The sequence below is a fragment of the Mustelus asterias genome, chromosome 18 (assembly GCF_964213995.1).
Source record: "Mustelus asterias chromosome 18, sMusAst1.hap1.1, whole genome shotgun sequence".
NCBI lineage: Eukaryota > Metazoa > Chordata > Chondrichthyes > Carcharhiniformes > Triakidae > Mustelus > Mustelus asterias.
In genome coordinates this window covers 30,621,655-30,637,552 of record NC_135818.1, presented here as the reverse complement: position 1 = coordinate 30,637,552, position 15,898 = coordinate 30,621,655, and the positions used below count along the sequence as shown (strand labels likewise).

At 43.4% G+C, this 15,898-nt stretch overlaps 1 protein-coding gene across 2 annotated transcripts in view; it reads right to left on the bottom strand.

Moving 5' to 3' along the window:
• Positions 1–3,753: 3,753 nt before the first annotated feature.
• Positions 3,754–15,898, bottom strand: part of wdr21 (WD repeat domain 21) — a 173,273-nt gene continuing 161,128 nt past the window's right edge. For both annotated transcript variants that reach the window (XM_078233664.1, XM_078233665.1), the window contains exon 14: positions 3,754–4,427. In XM_078233664.1, coding sequence (XP_078089790.1) covers positions 4,183–4,427 — 245 coding nt within the window. In that variant the 3' untranslated portion in view covers positions 3,754–4,182. The remainder of the gene's footprint in view (positions 4,428–15,898) is intronic.

Sequence of the window (15,898 nt, the reverse complement as noted above, 5' to 3'; positions counted from 1 at the left end):
CACATAGGTGGTGCGTGTATGGAATGAGCTGCCAGAGAAAGTGGTTGAGGGAGGTTTAATAGCAACATTTAAAAAGCATTTTGATAAGCATATGGATGGGAAAAGATTAGAGGGATATGGGCCAAACGTGGGCAATTAGAGTTAGCTGGGAGGGCACCATGGACCAGTTGGGCCAAAGTCTGTTTCCATGCTGTATTGCTCTATGACTCTAATATCTGAAACTTAACAGGATGGGTTGCATATTTGTTTTCATTGTAATCACAGCCAAAACATATGACAAAAATAATATGAAAAAATGAACTTTTTCTAAACACCCATACGTGTTTAACAAAAATATCATTTGCAAGAAATAAAGAACATTTTTTTCCTTCTGCCTTCCTATATACTTTCAATTTAGCTATCTGGCTCCATTTCCACTAGCTTGACTTTGCTCTCTCATCATCTCTGACCTTTGACTTTGACTACCTACTCCATTTAATGGTTGGGACTGTGACATTGATTTGTCCTAATCAAAAAACTCTGACTCACTTTGTTCTATTGATGTATTTTGTAATATCCACAAACTTTAGTTTCTTTTGGACTTTCACTTTCTTTAAAACAGTTGCTTTGGATGGAATTTTGTTCTCCTTTTGTCAGATTTACTTTCAAACAAAAGAACTATATGACACTTGTCTCTCTAATCTTCACTAGATATATGAATGTGCTTAGTCTCTTTCCAACAACTCCAATCACATACTTCTCACCACCATGGTGATTTTTCACCATGATCTTCTGACTAGCACTGTACTCACGAAGTTTCATGCCTACTGCATCATGGCTCATCTTCACGTTGTCTTACTTTTCTATTATTTTGCTATTGACATCAGGCTCAAGCAAATTAAATCTCATCCCAGGAGCATGTTTAAACACTAAATGGTAAAGTCTGCGATTCTGTATGAAAGCAGGAAATTATCTAGCTTGTGTCAGAGAAGGATGAAATTGCTGCCTAGCTTCACTTAGCAAATACTTCTGTAAAGATCACCTCATATTCTGTACACTTTTTTCTGCAACATGATGTCGGGTGATAGGGTGGTATTAGAGTGTGTTTGACTCCATTTTTCCTCAGAAGTATTTCAAACACTTCTGATGTAAACTGTAGACCGTTATCTGACACCAATTGGCAACTTAGAAATTGCAAATCAACTTCTCAAAACCTCAGTAGCTTTGGTATTGGGCATAGCCTCAACATTTATCCACTTGCTACAGTTTTTGGCCAAAACAAGGCACTCTTTCCCTTCCACATCAAACATATCAACATGCAGTCTATGAACTTCACATTATCACTATAAATTTGGTTTTCCCAGTCTACTTGAAGATTAAAGACCTTCATGATTTTCATAGTATCATAGAATCCCTACAGTGCAGAAGGAGGCCATTTGGCTCAACGAGTCTGCACCGACCACAATCCCACTCAGCCCATATTCCCGTAACCCACAGATTTATCCTGCTAATCCCCTGACACTAGGGTCAAGTTAGTATGGCCAATCAACCTAACCCACACATCTTTGGACTGTGGGAGGAAACTAGAGCACCCAGAAGAAACCCACAAATAGGGAGAATGTGAAAACTCTACACAGACAGTGACCCGAGGCCGGAATTGAACCCAGGTCCCTGGCGCTGTGAGGCAGCAGTGCTAACCACTGTGCCACCCATGCCGATTTTCTAATGTTTAGCCATGGAAAGATAGGAACTTTGTTCAAATCCTTTCTCATTCAGAGATACATTTCACATTGCACCAGGCAGGAATGAACAATTGTTGCCGTTGACCCATGTGTGATTTCAATGTTTGCCATTGCCAATCCTCCATCAACAAATTTTTTCAAATTTCCATCAGCTAATTAGCCAACTCATGCCTCATAACCATTGTAGTTTTCTTTATTTATATTCAGGAGAACTTTGGCCAAGAAATATCCTCAATGTAGAATCTATCTTTTCCTTCTCTGAAGCATCCTTCAGGGTGCCGGTCTTATTGCAATGGCTGGTCTCTTCGAGTTGTTGCTGCCAAACAAATGCTCACATCTCTTTATCCATAATTCTCCTCTCGCTTCCGGAAGATTCTCTGTCGTCCACCAACTATGTAAACAGAAACTGATCACATTGCTCGAACATCCAATGAAATTACTTTTGAATGACGCCATTAGAGTCATAGAGGTTTACAGCATGGAAACAGGCCCTTCGGCCCAACTTGTCCATGCCGTCCTTTTTTTTAAACCCTTAAGCTAGTCCCAATTGCCCACATTTGGCCCATGTTCCTCTATACCCATCTTACCCATGTAACTGTCTAAACGCTTTTTAAAAGGCAAAATTGTACCCACCTCTCCTACTACCTCTGGCAACTTGTTCCAGACACTCACCACCCTCTGTTTGAAAAAATTGCCCTTCTGGACCCTTTTGTATCTCTCCCCTCTCACCTTAAACCTATGCCCTCTAGTTTTAGACTCCCCTACCTTTGGGAAAAGATATTGACTATCTAGCTGATCTATGCCCCTCATTATTTTATAGACCTCTTTAAGATCACCCCTCAGCCTTCTATGCTCCAGTCTATCCAGCCTCTCCTTATAACTCAAACCATCAAGTCCCAGTAGCATCCTAGCAAATCTTTTCTGCACTCTTTCTAGTTTAATAATATCCTTTCTATAATAGGGTGACCAGAACTGTGCACAGTATTCCAAGTGTGGCCTTACCAATGTCTCGTACAACTTCAAAAGACGTCCCAACTCTTGTATTCAATGTTCTGACCAATGAAACGAAGCATGCTGAATGCCTTCTTCATCACTCTGTCCACCTGTGACTCCACTTTCAAGGAGCTATGAATCTGTACCCCTAGATCTCTTTGTTCTGTAACTCTCCCCAACACCCTACCATTAACTGTGCAAGGCCTGCCCTGGTTCAATCTACCACAATGCATTACCTCGCATTTATCTAAATTAAACTCCATCTGCCATTCGTCAGCCCACTGGCCCAATTGATCAAGATCACGTTGCAATTCGAGATAACCTTCTTCACTGCCACCAATCTTGGTGTCATCTGCAAACTTACTAACCATGCTCCTATATTCTCATCCAAATCATTAATAAATGACAAATAACATAGGACCGAGCACTGATTCCTGAGGCACACCGCTGGTCACAGGTCTCCAGTTTGAAAAACAATCCTCTACAACCACCCTCTGGCTTCTGTCATCAAGCTAATTTTGTATCCATTTGCCCTGGATCATGTGAGATTCAACCTTATGCAACAAGCTACCATGCGGTACCTTGTCAAAGGCTTTTTACACTTAGTTCATTTGACATGTACCATATACAGCAGCCATATAAATCAAAGCCATACTGTCTTGGTTAATATAAACAACTTCCCTTCTCTGGGAAGCTTCAGATCACAGCTCCCAGACCAGAGCCTCTTTACAACCTGCATCTGGTTTTAATCTATAAAAGTTGATCAAAATCCCAGCATGCTTCACTCTCAGCCAGAATAGCCATTGTAAAGCCACTATTGCCATTATTGTTGTTAAACTATTGCTGCAGCTGTTCTTTCTCCGTCCACAAAGTTTTTTAAAAATGTAGAAAAAGTCTACAATAAATCAAAAGCAAAATACTGCAGATGCTGAAAATCTGAAATATAAACAACAAGTGTTGGAAATACTCAACAGGTCCAGCGGCATTTGTGGAGAGAGAAACAGAGTTGTTGTTCGGAGTCAAATAGGACTCTTCTTCAGAACTTTCCACAGTATTTTATTTTTATGCAATAAAACATTCATATTCGCCCACTCAATCCTTAAGCAGGAACTATATGCAGATTACACAAATTTCATTGAACTTTAAGATTTGCTGTGTGCAATATGTTTAATTACACTGGCTGAATCTGTACAATCTGCTAAAATATTAACAAACTTGTTATAATCCACCAATATTTAACCAAAGTGGTTTAGTTTAATTTACAACTAACCAGCATAACATAATATTCCATTAAGAACATCATTTTAAATCACTGGCTGTGCATCCTCTTGTAAACATGACATGATCGTCTTACTGATATTTTTAAAAAACATTTAGTTGTCACTGTTGGGGTAAGGGGAGAAAAAGCACAGAAGTTTGCAACCTTCTTTCTTCAATGTCCTGATTAAGCTGCCAAATCGCTCGTTATTTATGGATCGGCCTTGGAATAAGTGATTTCACATTTGTAATCATTCTTCTTGGAGCTGTATGAGAAGTGGTACAGATCTTGTCTGACTGCCATCAATAGTCCAGGTACACCACCTCTCCCTCCCAATTGTGAAGAAAAAGCAACATTAGGAATTGAGTCATTGGAAGCAGAGTGAGGAGATGGAATTGTTCGAAGGAGGCAGCCATCACGTAGACTCCAGATTCGTGTGTAGCAATCCTGTCCAACTGAAAAATAGAACATAGAACATTACAGCACAGAACAGGCCCTTCGGCCCACGATGTTGTGCCGAGCTTTATCTGAAACTAAGATCAAGCTATCCCACTCCCTAAGATCCTGATGTGCTCCATGTGCCTATCCAATAACCGCTTAAATGTTCCTAAAGTGTCTGACTCCACTATCACTGCAGGCAGTCCATTCCACACCCCAACCACTCTCTGAGTAAAGAACCTACCTCGGACATCCTTCCTATATCTCCCACCATGAACCCTATAGTTATGCCCCCTTGTAATAGCTCCATCCACCCGAGGAAATAGTCTTTGAACGTTCACTCTATCTATCCCCTTCATCATTTTATAAACCTCTATTAAGTCTCCCCTCAACCTCCTCCACTCCAGAGAGAACAGCCCTAGCTCCCTCAACCTTTCCTCATAAGACCTACCCTCCAAACCAGGCAGCATCCTGGTAAATCACCATTGCACTCTTTCCAGTGCTTCCACATCCTTCTTATAGTGAGGTGACCAGAACGGCACACAATATTCCAAATGTGATCTCACCAAGATCCCGTACAGTTGCAGCATAACCCCACGGCTCTTAAACTCCAACCCCCTGTTAATAAAAGCTAACATTATAGGCCTTCTTCACAGCTCTATCCACTTGAGTGGCAACCTTCAGAGATCTGTGGATATGGACCCCAAGACTGTTCCTCCACAGTCTTCAGAACCCTACCTTTGACCCTGTAATCCACATTTAAATTTGTCCTACCAAAATGAATCACCTCACATTTATCAGGGTTAAACTCCATTTGCCATTTTTCAGCCCAGCTTTACATCCTATCTATGTCTCTTTGTAGTCTACAACAGCCCTCCACCTCATCCACTACTCCACAATCTTGGTGTCATCAGCAAATTTACTGATCCACCCTTCAGCCCCCTCCTCTAAGTCATTAATAAAAATCACAAATAGCAAAGCACCAAGCACTGAACTCTGTGGCACTCCGCTAGCAACCTGCCTCCAGTCCGAAAACGTTCCATCCACCACCACCCTCTGTCTTCGATCAGATACCCAGTTACCTTTCCAATCAGCCAACTTTCCCTCTATCCCACACCTCCTCACTTTCATCATAAGCCGACCATGGGGGACCTTATCAAACGCCTTACTAAAATCCATGTATATGACATCAACTGCCCTACCTTCATCAACACACCTTCATCAGTAAGTTTGCGGACGACACAAAATTGGCAGGACTTGCAGATAGTGAGGAGCATTGTCAGAAGCTACAGAAGGATATAGATAGGCTGGAAATTTGGGCAAAGAAATGGCAGATGGAGTTCAATCCTGATAAATGCGAAGTGATGCATTTTGGTAGAAATAATGTAGGGAGGAGCTATATGATAAATGGCAGAACCATAAAGGGTGTAGATACGCAGAAGGACCTGGGTGTGCAAGTCCACAGATCCTTGAAAGTGATATCACAGGTGAAGAAGGTGGTGAAGAAGGCATATGGCATGCTTGCTTTTATAGGACGGGGCATAGAGTATAAAAGTTGGGGTCTGATGTTGCAGATGTATAGAACGTTGGTTCGGCCGCATCTGGAATACTGCGTCCAGTTCTGGTCGCCACACTACCAGAAGGACGTGGAGGCTTTGGAGAGAGTACAGAGGAGGTTTACCAGGATGTTACCTGGTATGGAGGGGCTTAGTTATGTGGAGAGATTGGGTAAACTGGGATTGTTCTCCCTGGAAAGACGGAGGATGAGGGGAGACTTAATAGAGGTGTATAAATTTATGAAAGGCATAGATAGGGTGAATGGTGGGAAGCTTTTCCCCAGGTCGGTGGTGACGTTCACGAGTTCAAGATGAAGGGGGGGGAGGTTTAACACAGATATCAGACGGACATATTTTACACAGAGGGTGGTGGGGGCCTGGAATGCGCTGCCAGGCAAGGTGGTGGAGGCGGACACACTGGGAACGTTTAAGACTTATCTAGACAGCCATATGAACGGAGTGGGAATGGAGGGATACAAAAGAATGGTCTAGTTTGGACCAGGGAGCGGCGCGGGCTTGGAGGGCCGAAGGGCCTGTTCCTGTGCTGTATTGTTCTTTGTAACACACTTAGTTACCTCCTCAAAAAATTCTATCAAATTTGTGAGGCACGAATCCGTGCTGACTATCCCGGATTAATCCGCATCTTTCTAAATGGTCGTAATTCCCATCCCGAAGGACCTTTTCCATCAACTTACCAACCACCAAAGTAAGACTAACCGGCCTATAATTACCAGGGTCATTTCTATTCCCTTTCTTTTTTTTATCATAGAATCCTACAGTGCAGAAAGAGACCATTCGGCCCATCTAGTCTGCACCAACCACAATCCCACCCAGGCCCTATCCACATACCCCTACATATTTACCCACTAACCCCTCTAACCTATGCATCCCGGGACACTAAGGGGCAATTTAGAATGGCCAATCAACCTAGCCCGCACATCTCTGGACTGTGGGAGGAAACCCACGCAGACACAGGGAGAATGTGCAAACTCCACACAGACAGCGACCCGAGCCGGGATTCAAACCCAGGTGCCTGGAGCTGTGAAGCAGCAGTGCTAACCACTGTGCTACCGTGCTGCCCGCCTTCTTAAACAGAGGAACAACATTCGCCACTCTCCAGTCCTCTGGCACCATCCCCGTGGACAGTGAGGACCCAAAGATCAAAGCCAAAGGCTCTGTAATCTTATCCCTTGCCTCCCAAAGAATCCTAGGATATATTTCATCAGGCCCAGGGGACTTATCGACCTTCAGTTTATTCAAAACTGCTAGTACATCCTCCCTCCGAACATCTACTTCCTCCAGCCTATTAGCCTGTAACACCTTCTCTTCCTCAAAAACATGGCCCCTCTCCTTGGTGAGCACTGAAGAAAAGTATTCATTCATCACCTCTCCTATCTCTACTGACTCCATACACAAGTTCCCACTACTGTCCTTGACTGGCCCTAACCTCACCCTGGTCATTCTTTTATTCCTCACATAAGAGTAAAAAGCCTTGGGGTTTTCCTTGATCCGACCCGCCAAGGACTTCTCATGCCCCCTCCTAGCTCTCCTAAATAAATAATAAAATGATTCAATGCTATCAGGTGTAACAGATAAATAGAAAGGAATTGCTTTTCCCCTAGCTACTAGATAAATCCAGAGCAGCAAGGTGTTCATTAACTTATTCTAGAATATTTCTTAGTCACAATTTCTATATCAAAATAGGCTGTGATTTTATTGATTTTGGAGTTTTGGTTTGGAGACCTGGTGACAGTTTGGGGCATTGTCTTTTGGAATAAAAACAGAAAATGCTGGAAATACTCAGCGGGTCATCAGTGTATCTGTGGGATGGAAATACTAAAGGTCAATGACGTTTTATTAAAATGAATGGTCATCAACTTGAAATGTTAACTTTATTTTTCTCTCCATAAATGATGCCTAACCCGTTGAATGTGTCCAACATTTTGTGTTTTATTTCAAGATTTCCAGTTTCCGCATGCAATCTTTTGTTTTTGCATTGCCTTTGGTTCTGGGCCATTGCTGGGACATATCTGCTGCTGGAAATGTATGATTGGCAGGAGTTGTGTATCCTAATTCTGTGAAATAAACTAAGAGCCTCTCTCAGGATCTCAAACATCTAAAATTATTTTTACATTTTAAATAATTTGTAGATAAAGTCAAAGAAAGTGCTGAGTCTGTCAGGAATGACAGAATGGTAAAGTAACCAATTTTTACCTGCAACAAACCTTACACATGCACTTGATCAGTTTATTTTTATTTCACCAGCCCAGGGAAAAATGTGAAATTGGTAGAATCCTGGTTAGAATTAGCTTCAGCACCAGTAATCAAGTATGGTCCTTGTCTGTAGGGCTCAATACAATTCACTGTTATCAGGGAGCTAGAGCAGCACTGTCAAATTAGACTCAGATTCAATGGATTGCAAAATTGAAGGAGGGGGAGGCACAGACGGTTTGCCTCCCCCCCCTCCAAAGCTGCCAGTCCTGTAGCCATAACGCAGGAGGGCTAAACGAGGGCAATGGGGACATAGCAAGCCTAAGTGACCACTGATTACCTAATACAGCAGGTGTACTTCATAGAAATCATAGAAACCCTACCGTACAGAAAGAGGCCATTCGGCCCATCGAGTCTGCACTGACCACAAACCCACCCAGGCCCTACCCCCATATCCCTACATATTTACCCACTAATCCCTCTACCCTACGCATCTCAGGACACTAAGGGCAATTTTTTTTTAGCATGGCCGATCAACCTAACCCGCACATCTTTGGACTGTGGGAGGAAACAGGAGCACCCGGAGGAAACCCACGCAGACACGAGGAGAATGTGCAAACTCCACACAGACAGTGACCCGAGCCGGGAATCGAACCCGGGTCCCTGGAGCTGTGAAGCAGTAGTGCTAACCACTGTGCTACCGTGCCGCCCCTTCTGCTGCTGTCAGCCCCCATCCACTCGCAGGGATCACAGTCTAAGGATATTGGGTAAACATTTTAGAACTGAAATGAGCCGATATTTCTTCACCCACAGAGTGGTCAGCCTGCGCAATTCACTACCAAAGAAAGCAGTTGAGGCCAAAACATTGAATGTTTTCAAGGAGTTAGATATAACTCTTGGGCAAAGGGAGTCAAAGGATTTGCAGCATAATCAAGGACTCCATGCACCCCGGACATACTCTCTTCCACCTTCTTCCATCAGGAAAAAGGATACAAAAGTCTGAGATCATGTACCAACTGACTCAAAAACAGCTTCTTCCCTGCTGCCATCAGACTTTTGAATGGACCTACCTCGCATTAAGTTGATCACCATAGCTATGACTGTAACACTACATTCTGCACTTTCTCCTTTCCTTCGCTATGTTTTGTCTGTATAGGATGTAAGAAACAATACTTTTCACTGTGTACTAATACATGTGACAATAATAATAAATTAAATCAAATATATTGCATCCAGTTCTAATCACCTTACTTTAGGAAGGATTTGAGGGCCTTTGAGTGGATGCAAAGGAGAAACATAGAAACATAGAAACCCTACAGTGCAGAAGGAGGCCATTCGGCCCATCGAGTCTGCACCGACCACAATCCCACCCAGGCCCTCCCCCCACATATTTTACCCGCTAATCCCTCTAACCTACGCATCCCAGGACTCTAAGGGACAATTTTTAACCTGGCCAATCAACCTAAGATTTAGCAGAATTATTCCAGGAATGAGAGATTGTTAGTGTGGAGAAGCTGGGTAAGTTCACAACGAAGCAAAGGAGGTTGAGGGGAGATTTTGACAACTTTAAATGAGGAAGACGAGGAGAACCTGTTCTTGTTAGCTGATAGTACAAGGATTAGAGGTCACAGATTAAAGCTTCTGGGCAAGTGAAAGGGAGGATGTTTTTGTGTTTGAATTTTTCTTGCAAGTTTCCTTTCATACAACAGTTTTGTAGCCCTATCACCATTGCCACTCTTTTGTCTCTTGTCCATTTAGCAGGAACATGTTTTTTTTTCATTTTTGCATGTTATTATTTTAGTTTTTTGTTGTTTCTTATCTCTTTATTAATCCATAGGAGCTTTTTTGGCAAGTCAAGCTCTTACCCTTTCGGAGTATAAACTGATTCTGTCTTTTTAAAACATCTCCCACTCATCTTCCGTCTCACACAATAACTCATCGAACTATTCGAAGATCAATGGGCAATTATCCTAACCAACACTTTCCCTCAAACATCACAACTAACATCAGTTTAGCCAAGCATTTTTCTCATTGTCATTTATGGGACCTTGTTATGTTGAATCAGCTGCTGCACTGCCCTACTTTACATTTGTGAGTACACTTCAAAAAACACTTCTTTGGCTGTGAAGTGCTTTGCTACAGCTTGAAGTGATGAAAGGATTGTCCTCTCATTCAACACTGGCATTGGTAAGAAATGCCACAAGGCTGATAAAATATCAGGAAAGAGGCATCTGAGAGGCTCCCTTATAGTATATGAATAACTAGGGTGGGAAAAGATAAATTTTGAGTATTACTTCAAATTGAATTGTGGCAGTAGGAAAAATAGCCATAGGTTCAATCTTGAAAATGATAAATATAGGAGTGCCATAGGGTCATAGAGGCTTACAGCATGGAAACATGCCCTGTGGCCCAACTTGCCCATGCGCCCTTTTTTTTAAAACCACTAAGCTAGTTCCAGTTGCCCGCGTTTGCCCATATCCCTCTCTACCCATCTCACCCATGTAACTATCTAAATGCTTTTTATAAGACTAATTGTACCCGCCTCTACTACTACCTCTGGCAGCTTGTTCCAGACACTCACCACCATCTGTGTGAAAAAATTGCCCCGCTGGACACTTTTGTATCTCCCCCCCTCACCTTAAACCTATGCCCTCTAGTTTTAGACTCCCCTACTTTTGGGAAAAGATATTGACTATCTAGCTGATCCATGCCCCTCATTATTTTATAGACCTCTAAGATCACCCCCAAGCCTCCTACGCTTCAGGGAAAAGACGTCCCAGTCTATCCAGCCTCTTCTTATAACTCAAACCATCAAATCCTGGTAGCATCCTAGTACATCTTTTCTGCACTCTTTCTAGTTCAATAATATCCTTTCTACAATATGGCGACCAGAACTGCACACAGTATTCCAAGTGTGGCCGTACTAATGTCTTGTACAATGTTAGCAAGACATCTTGACTTCTCTATTCAATGAAACCAAGCATGTCGAATGCCTTCTTCACCACCACCTGTGACTCCACTTTCAAGGAGCTATGAACCTCTACCCCTAGATCCCTTTGTAGGTATGTTTTGTGAAATTGTTACTGGAGCAGAGAGTGCAGTAGCTTCAGTTTAACATTAAAATGATTAATTTAGCTTAAGGAGTTAGACATGGCAGGAGAGCTCCAAGGCATGGTCTGCTCCTCGTGCGAGGCCAGGCACATTTCCAGTGCCCTGGGCCAATGTGTGCAAGAAGTGGCTCCAGCTGCACCTCCTGGAAGCCCGAGTTTCAGAGCTGGAGCGGCATCTGGGGATACTGGAGCATCTACGAGGCAGAGAGTAGCGTGGGTAGCACATATAGAGAGGTGGTCACACTGCAGGCTCTGACTTCAAAGGCAGAAATGGATTGGGTGACAACCCAACAGAGCAAGAGGGCTAGGCAGTCAGTGTAGGAATCTCCTGTGGGCTATTCCCCTGCAAAACAGATATACCATTTAGGATACTGTTGAGGGGAATGACCTCTCGGGTGATAACAGCAACAGCTAAACTGGAGCACCACGGTTGGCTCTGTTGCACATGGAAGGAGCCATAGAAATGCAATAGTTACAAGGGATTCAATTACAAGGGGGATTGATAGGAATTTCTGTGGCCACAAACGAGATTCCAGGATGGTATGTTGCCTCTATGGTGCTAGGGTCAAGGAAGTCTAAGAGTGGCTGAAGGACATTCTGAAGGGGGAGGGTGAATAGCCAGTGGTCATGGTACATATTGGTACAAGCAACATGGATAAATTAAGGGATGAGGTCCTAAAAGCAGAATATAGGGAACGAGGAAGCAAGCTGAAAAGTAGGACTTTAAAGGTAGTGATCTCAGGATTTGGGGGGCAGCATGGTGGCAGAGTGGTTAGCACTGTTGCCTCACAACATCAGGGACCTGGGTTCAATTCCAGCCTCGGGTGACTGTCTGTGTGGAGTTTGCACATTCTCCCCGTGTCTGCGTGGGTTTCCTCTGGTGTTCCAGTTTCCTCCCACAGTCCAAATTTGTGCAGGTTAGGTGGATTGGCCATGCTAAATTGCCCCTTAGTGTTGGGGACTGGCTAGGGTTGTGGGGATAGGGTCTGGATGGGATTGTGATCGGTGCAGACTCGATGGGCAAAATGTAGGATTTGGCCCATCAAGTCTGCACTGTAGGATTATTTGGTTTTATAAGAACATAAGAAATAGGAGCAGGAGTAGGCCATCTAGCCCCTCGAGCCTGCCCCGCCATTCAATAAGATCATGGCTGATCTGACGTGGATCAGTACCACTTACCCGCCTGATCCCCATAACCCTTAATTCCCTTACCGATCAGGAATCCATCCATCCGCGCTTTAAACATATTCAGCGAGGTAGCCTCCACCACCTCAGTGGGCAGAGAATTCCAGAGATTCACCACCCTCTGGGAGAAGAAGTTTCTCCTCAACTCTGTCTTAAACCGACCCCCCTTTATTTTGAGGCTGTGTCCTCTAGTTTTAACTTCCTTACTAAGTGGAAAGAATCTCTCCGCCTCCACCCTATCCAGCCCCCGCATTATCTTATAAGTCTCCATAAGATCCCCCCTCATCCTTCTAAACTCCAACGAGTACAAACCCAATCTCCTCAGCCTCTCCTCATAATCCAAACCCCTCATCTCCGGTATCAACCTGGTGAACCTTCTCTGCACTCCCTCCAATGCCAATATATCCTTCCTCATATAAGGGGACCAATACTGCACACAGTATTCCAGCTGCGGCCTCACCAATGCCCTGTACAGGTGCATCAAGACATCCCTGCTTTTATATTCTATCCCCTTCGCAATTTGGCCAACATCCCATTTGCCTTCTTGATCACCTGTTGTACCTGCAGACTGGGCTTTTGCGTCTCATGCACAAGGACCCCCAGGTCCCTTTGCACGGTAGCATGTTTTAATTTGTTTCCATTGAGATAGTAATCCCATTTGTTATTATTTCCTCCAAAGTGTATAACCTCGCATTTATCAACGTTATACTCCATTTGCCATATCCTCGCCCACTCACTCAGCCTGTCCAAATCTCTCTGCAGATCTTCTCCGTCCTCCACACGATTCACTTTTCCACTTATCTTTGTGTCGTCTGCAAACTTCGTTACCCTCCACTCCGTCCCCTCCTCCAGATCATCTATATAAATGGTAAATAGTTGCGGCCCGAGTACCGATCCCTGCGGCACGCCACTAGTTACCTTCCTCCAACCGGAAAAACACCCATTTATTCCGACTCTTTGCTTCCTGTCGGATAGCTAGTCCCCAATCCACTTTAACACACTACCCCCAACTCCGTGTGCCCTAATCTTCTTCAGTAGCCTTTTATGGGGCACCTTATCAAACGCCTTTTGGAAATCCAAAAACACTGCATCCACCGGTTCTCCTCCATCAACCGCCCTAGTCACATCTTCATAAAAATCCAACATGTTCGTCAAGCACGACTTTCCCCTCATGAATCCATGCTGCGTCTGATTGATCAAACCATTTCTATCCAGATGCCCTGCTATCTCCTCTTTAATAATGGATTCCAGCATTTTCCCTACTACAGACGTTAAGCTGACCGGCCTATAGTTACCCGCCTTTTGTCTCCTTCCTTTTTTAAACAGCGGCGTAACATTAGCCGTTTTCCAATCAACCGGCACTACCCCAGAATGCAACGAGTTTTGATAAATAATCACTAACGCATCCACTATTACCTCTGACATTTCTTTCAATACCCTGGGATGCATTCCATCCGGACCCGGGGACTTATCCACCTTCAGTCCCATTAGTCTACCCAGCACTGCCTCTCTGGTAACATTAATTGTATTAAGTATTTCTCCTGCTGCCAACCCTCTATCGTTAATATTTGGCAAACTATTTGTGTCCTCCACCGTGAAGACCGACACAAAAAACTTATTTAAAGACTCAGCCATATCCTCATTTCCCACTATTAACTCCCCCCTCTCGTCCTCCAAGGGTCCAACATTCACTCTAGCCACTCTATTCCTTTTTATATATTTATAAAAACTTTTACTATCATTTTTTATATTAATTGCTAGCCTAGCTTCATAGTCTATCCTTCCTTTCTTTATCGCTTTCTTAGTCTCTCTTTGTTGTTTCTTAAATTTTTCCCAATCACTTGTTTCTCCACTATTTTTGGCCACTCTGTACGCAGCTGTTTTTATTTTAATACTCTCCTTTATTTCCTTCGTTATCCACGGCTGGTTCTCCCTTTTCTTACAATCCTTGTTTTTTGCTGGAATATATTTTTGCTGAGAACTGAAAAGGATCTCCTTAAAAATCCTCCACTGTTCCTCAGCTATCCTACCTGCCAGCCTGCTCTCCCAGTCTACCTTAGCCAATTCATCCCTCATCCTATCATATTTCCCTCTGTTCAAACAGAGGACACTGGTTTGGGACCAAACTTTCTCCTCTTCCATCTGAATCAGAAATTCAACCATATTGTGGTCACTAGACCCAAGAGGGTCCTTCACAATAAGATCCTTAATTCTACCTACCTCGTTACACAATACCAGATCCAAAATAGCTCGTTCCCTCGTCGGTTCCGTAACATGCTGTTCAAGGAAACTATCCCGACAGCATTCTAAGAACTCTTCCTCCATTCCACCCTTACCGACTTGAGTCTGCCAGTCAATGTGCATGTTGAAGTCCCCCATGATTATTGGTGGTAAATTATTTATGGTACTACCAATGCCATGTACTTGTCAGAGTAGAAACAGCAGGATATACAAGATGAAAAGATGGTGCAAGGGGGAGGATTTCAGATTCCTGGAGCATTGGGACCAGTACAAACTGGGTGGGTTACACCTGGGCAGGACCGGGACTGATGTCTTTGGTGGGTATTCGGGGAGGGTTTAAACTTGTATGACAAAGGGATGGGAACCTATGTAAGGATTCAGAGTAGGGGGAATCAAGAACAAGAGACAAAGACAGCAAGGAGAACAAGAAAAATGATAGGCCGAGGTCAAGGGCCAGAATCAGGTAAGAGCACAGTAAAAAATAGTAGGATGGGACAAGAAATGTGAAAAGGCTTTAGGTTTTGTACCTAAATGCTCAGAGCATTTGAAACAAAATGGATTAATTTTTTTAAGAGTTGGCATTATGGAGACATCGCTCCAAGGTGACCAAGGGTGAGATTTAGACGCTGAGGGCTATTTAGTGTTTAGGAAGGACAGACAGAAAGGAAAAGGTGGTGGAGTTGCATTGTTGATTTAAAGAAGATACAATATTGAGGAAAGATGTTAGCACAGACGATGCGGAATCTTTATGGGGTCGCATTAAGAAACACCAAGGGGCAAAAAACATTTGTGGGGATGGTATACAGGCCACTAAACTGTAGCGGTAATGTTGGGATTAGCATTAGACAGGAAATCAGAGATGCACGATTTATCTGCATATAGATTGGGAGACTAGACGGGATGGTTTATTGAACCAATACATTGAGGAACCAACAAGGGAACAGGCCATCCTGGATTGGATATTGTGCAATGAGAAAGGATTAATTGGCAATCTAGTTGTGAGAGAACCCTTGGGGATGAGTGACCATAATATGACAGAATTCTTTGTCAAGGTGGATAGTGACGTAGTTGATTCTGAGATCAGGGTCCTGATTCTCAATAAAGGTAACTATAATGGTATGAGACGAATTGGTTATGATGGACTGGGAAACATTGCTGAAAGGAAGAACAGTGGACAGGAAATGG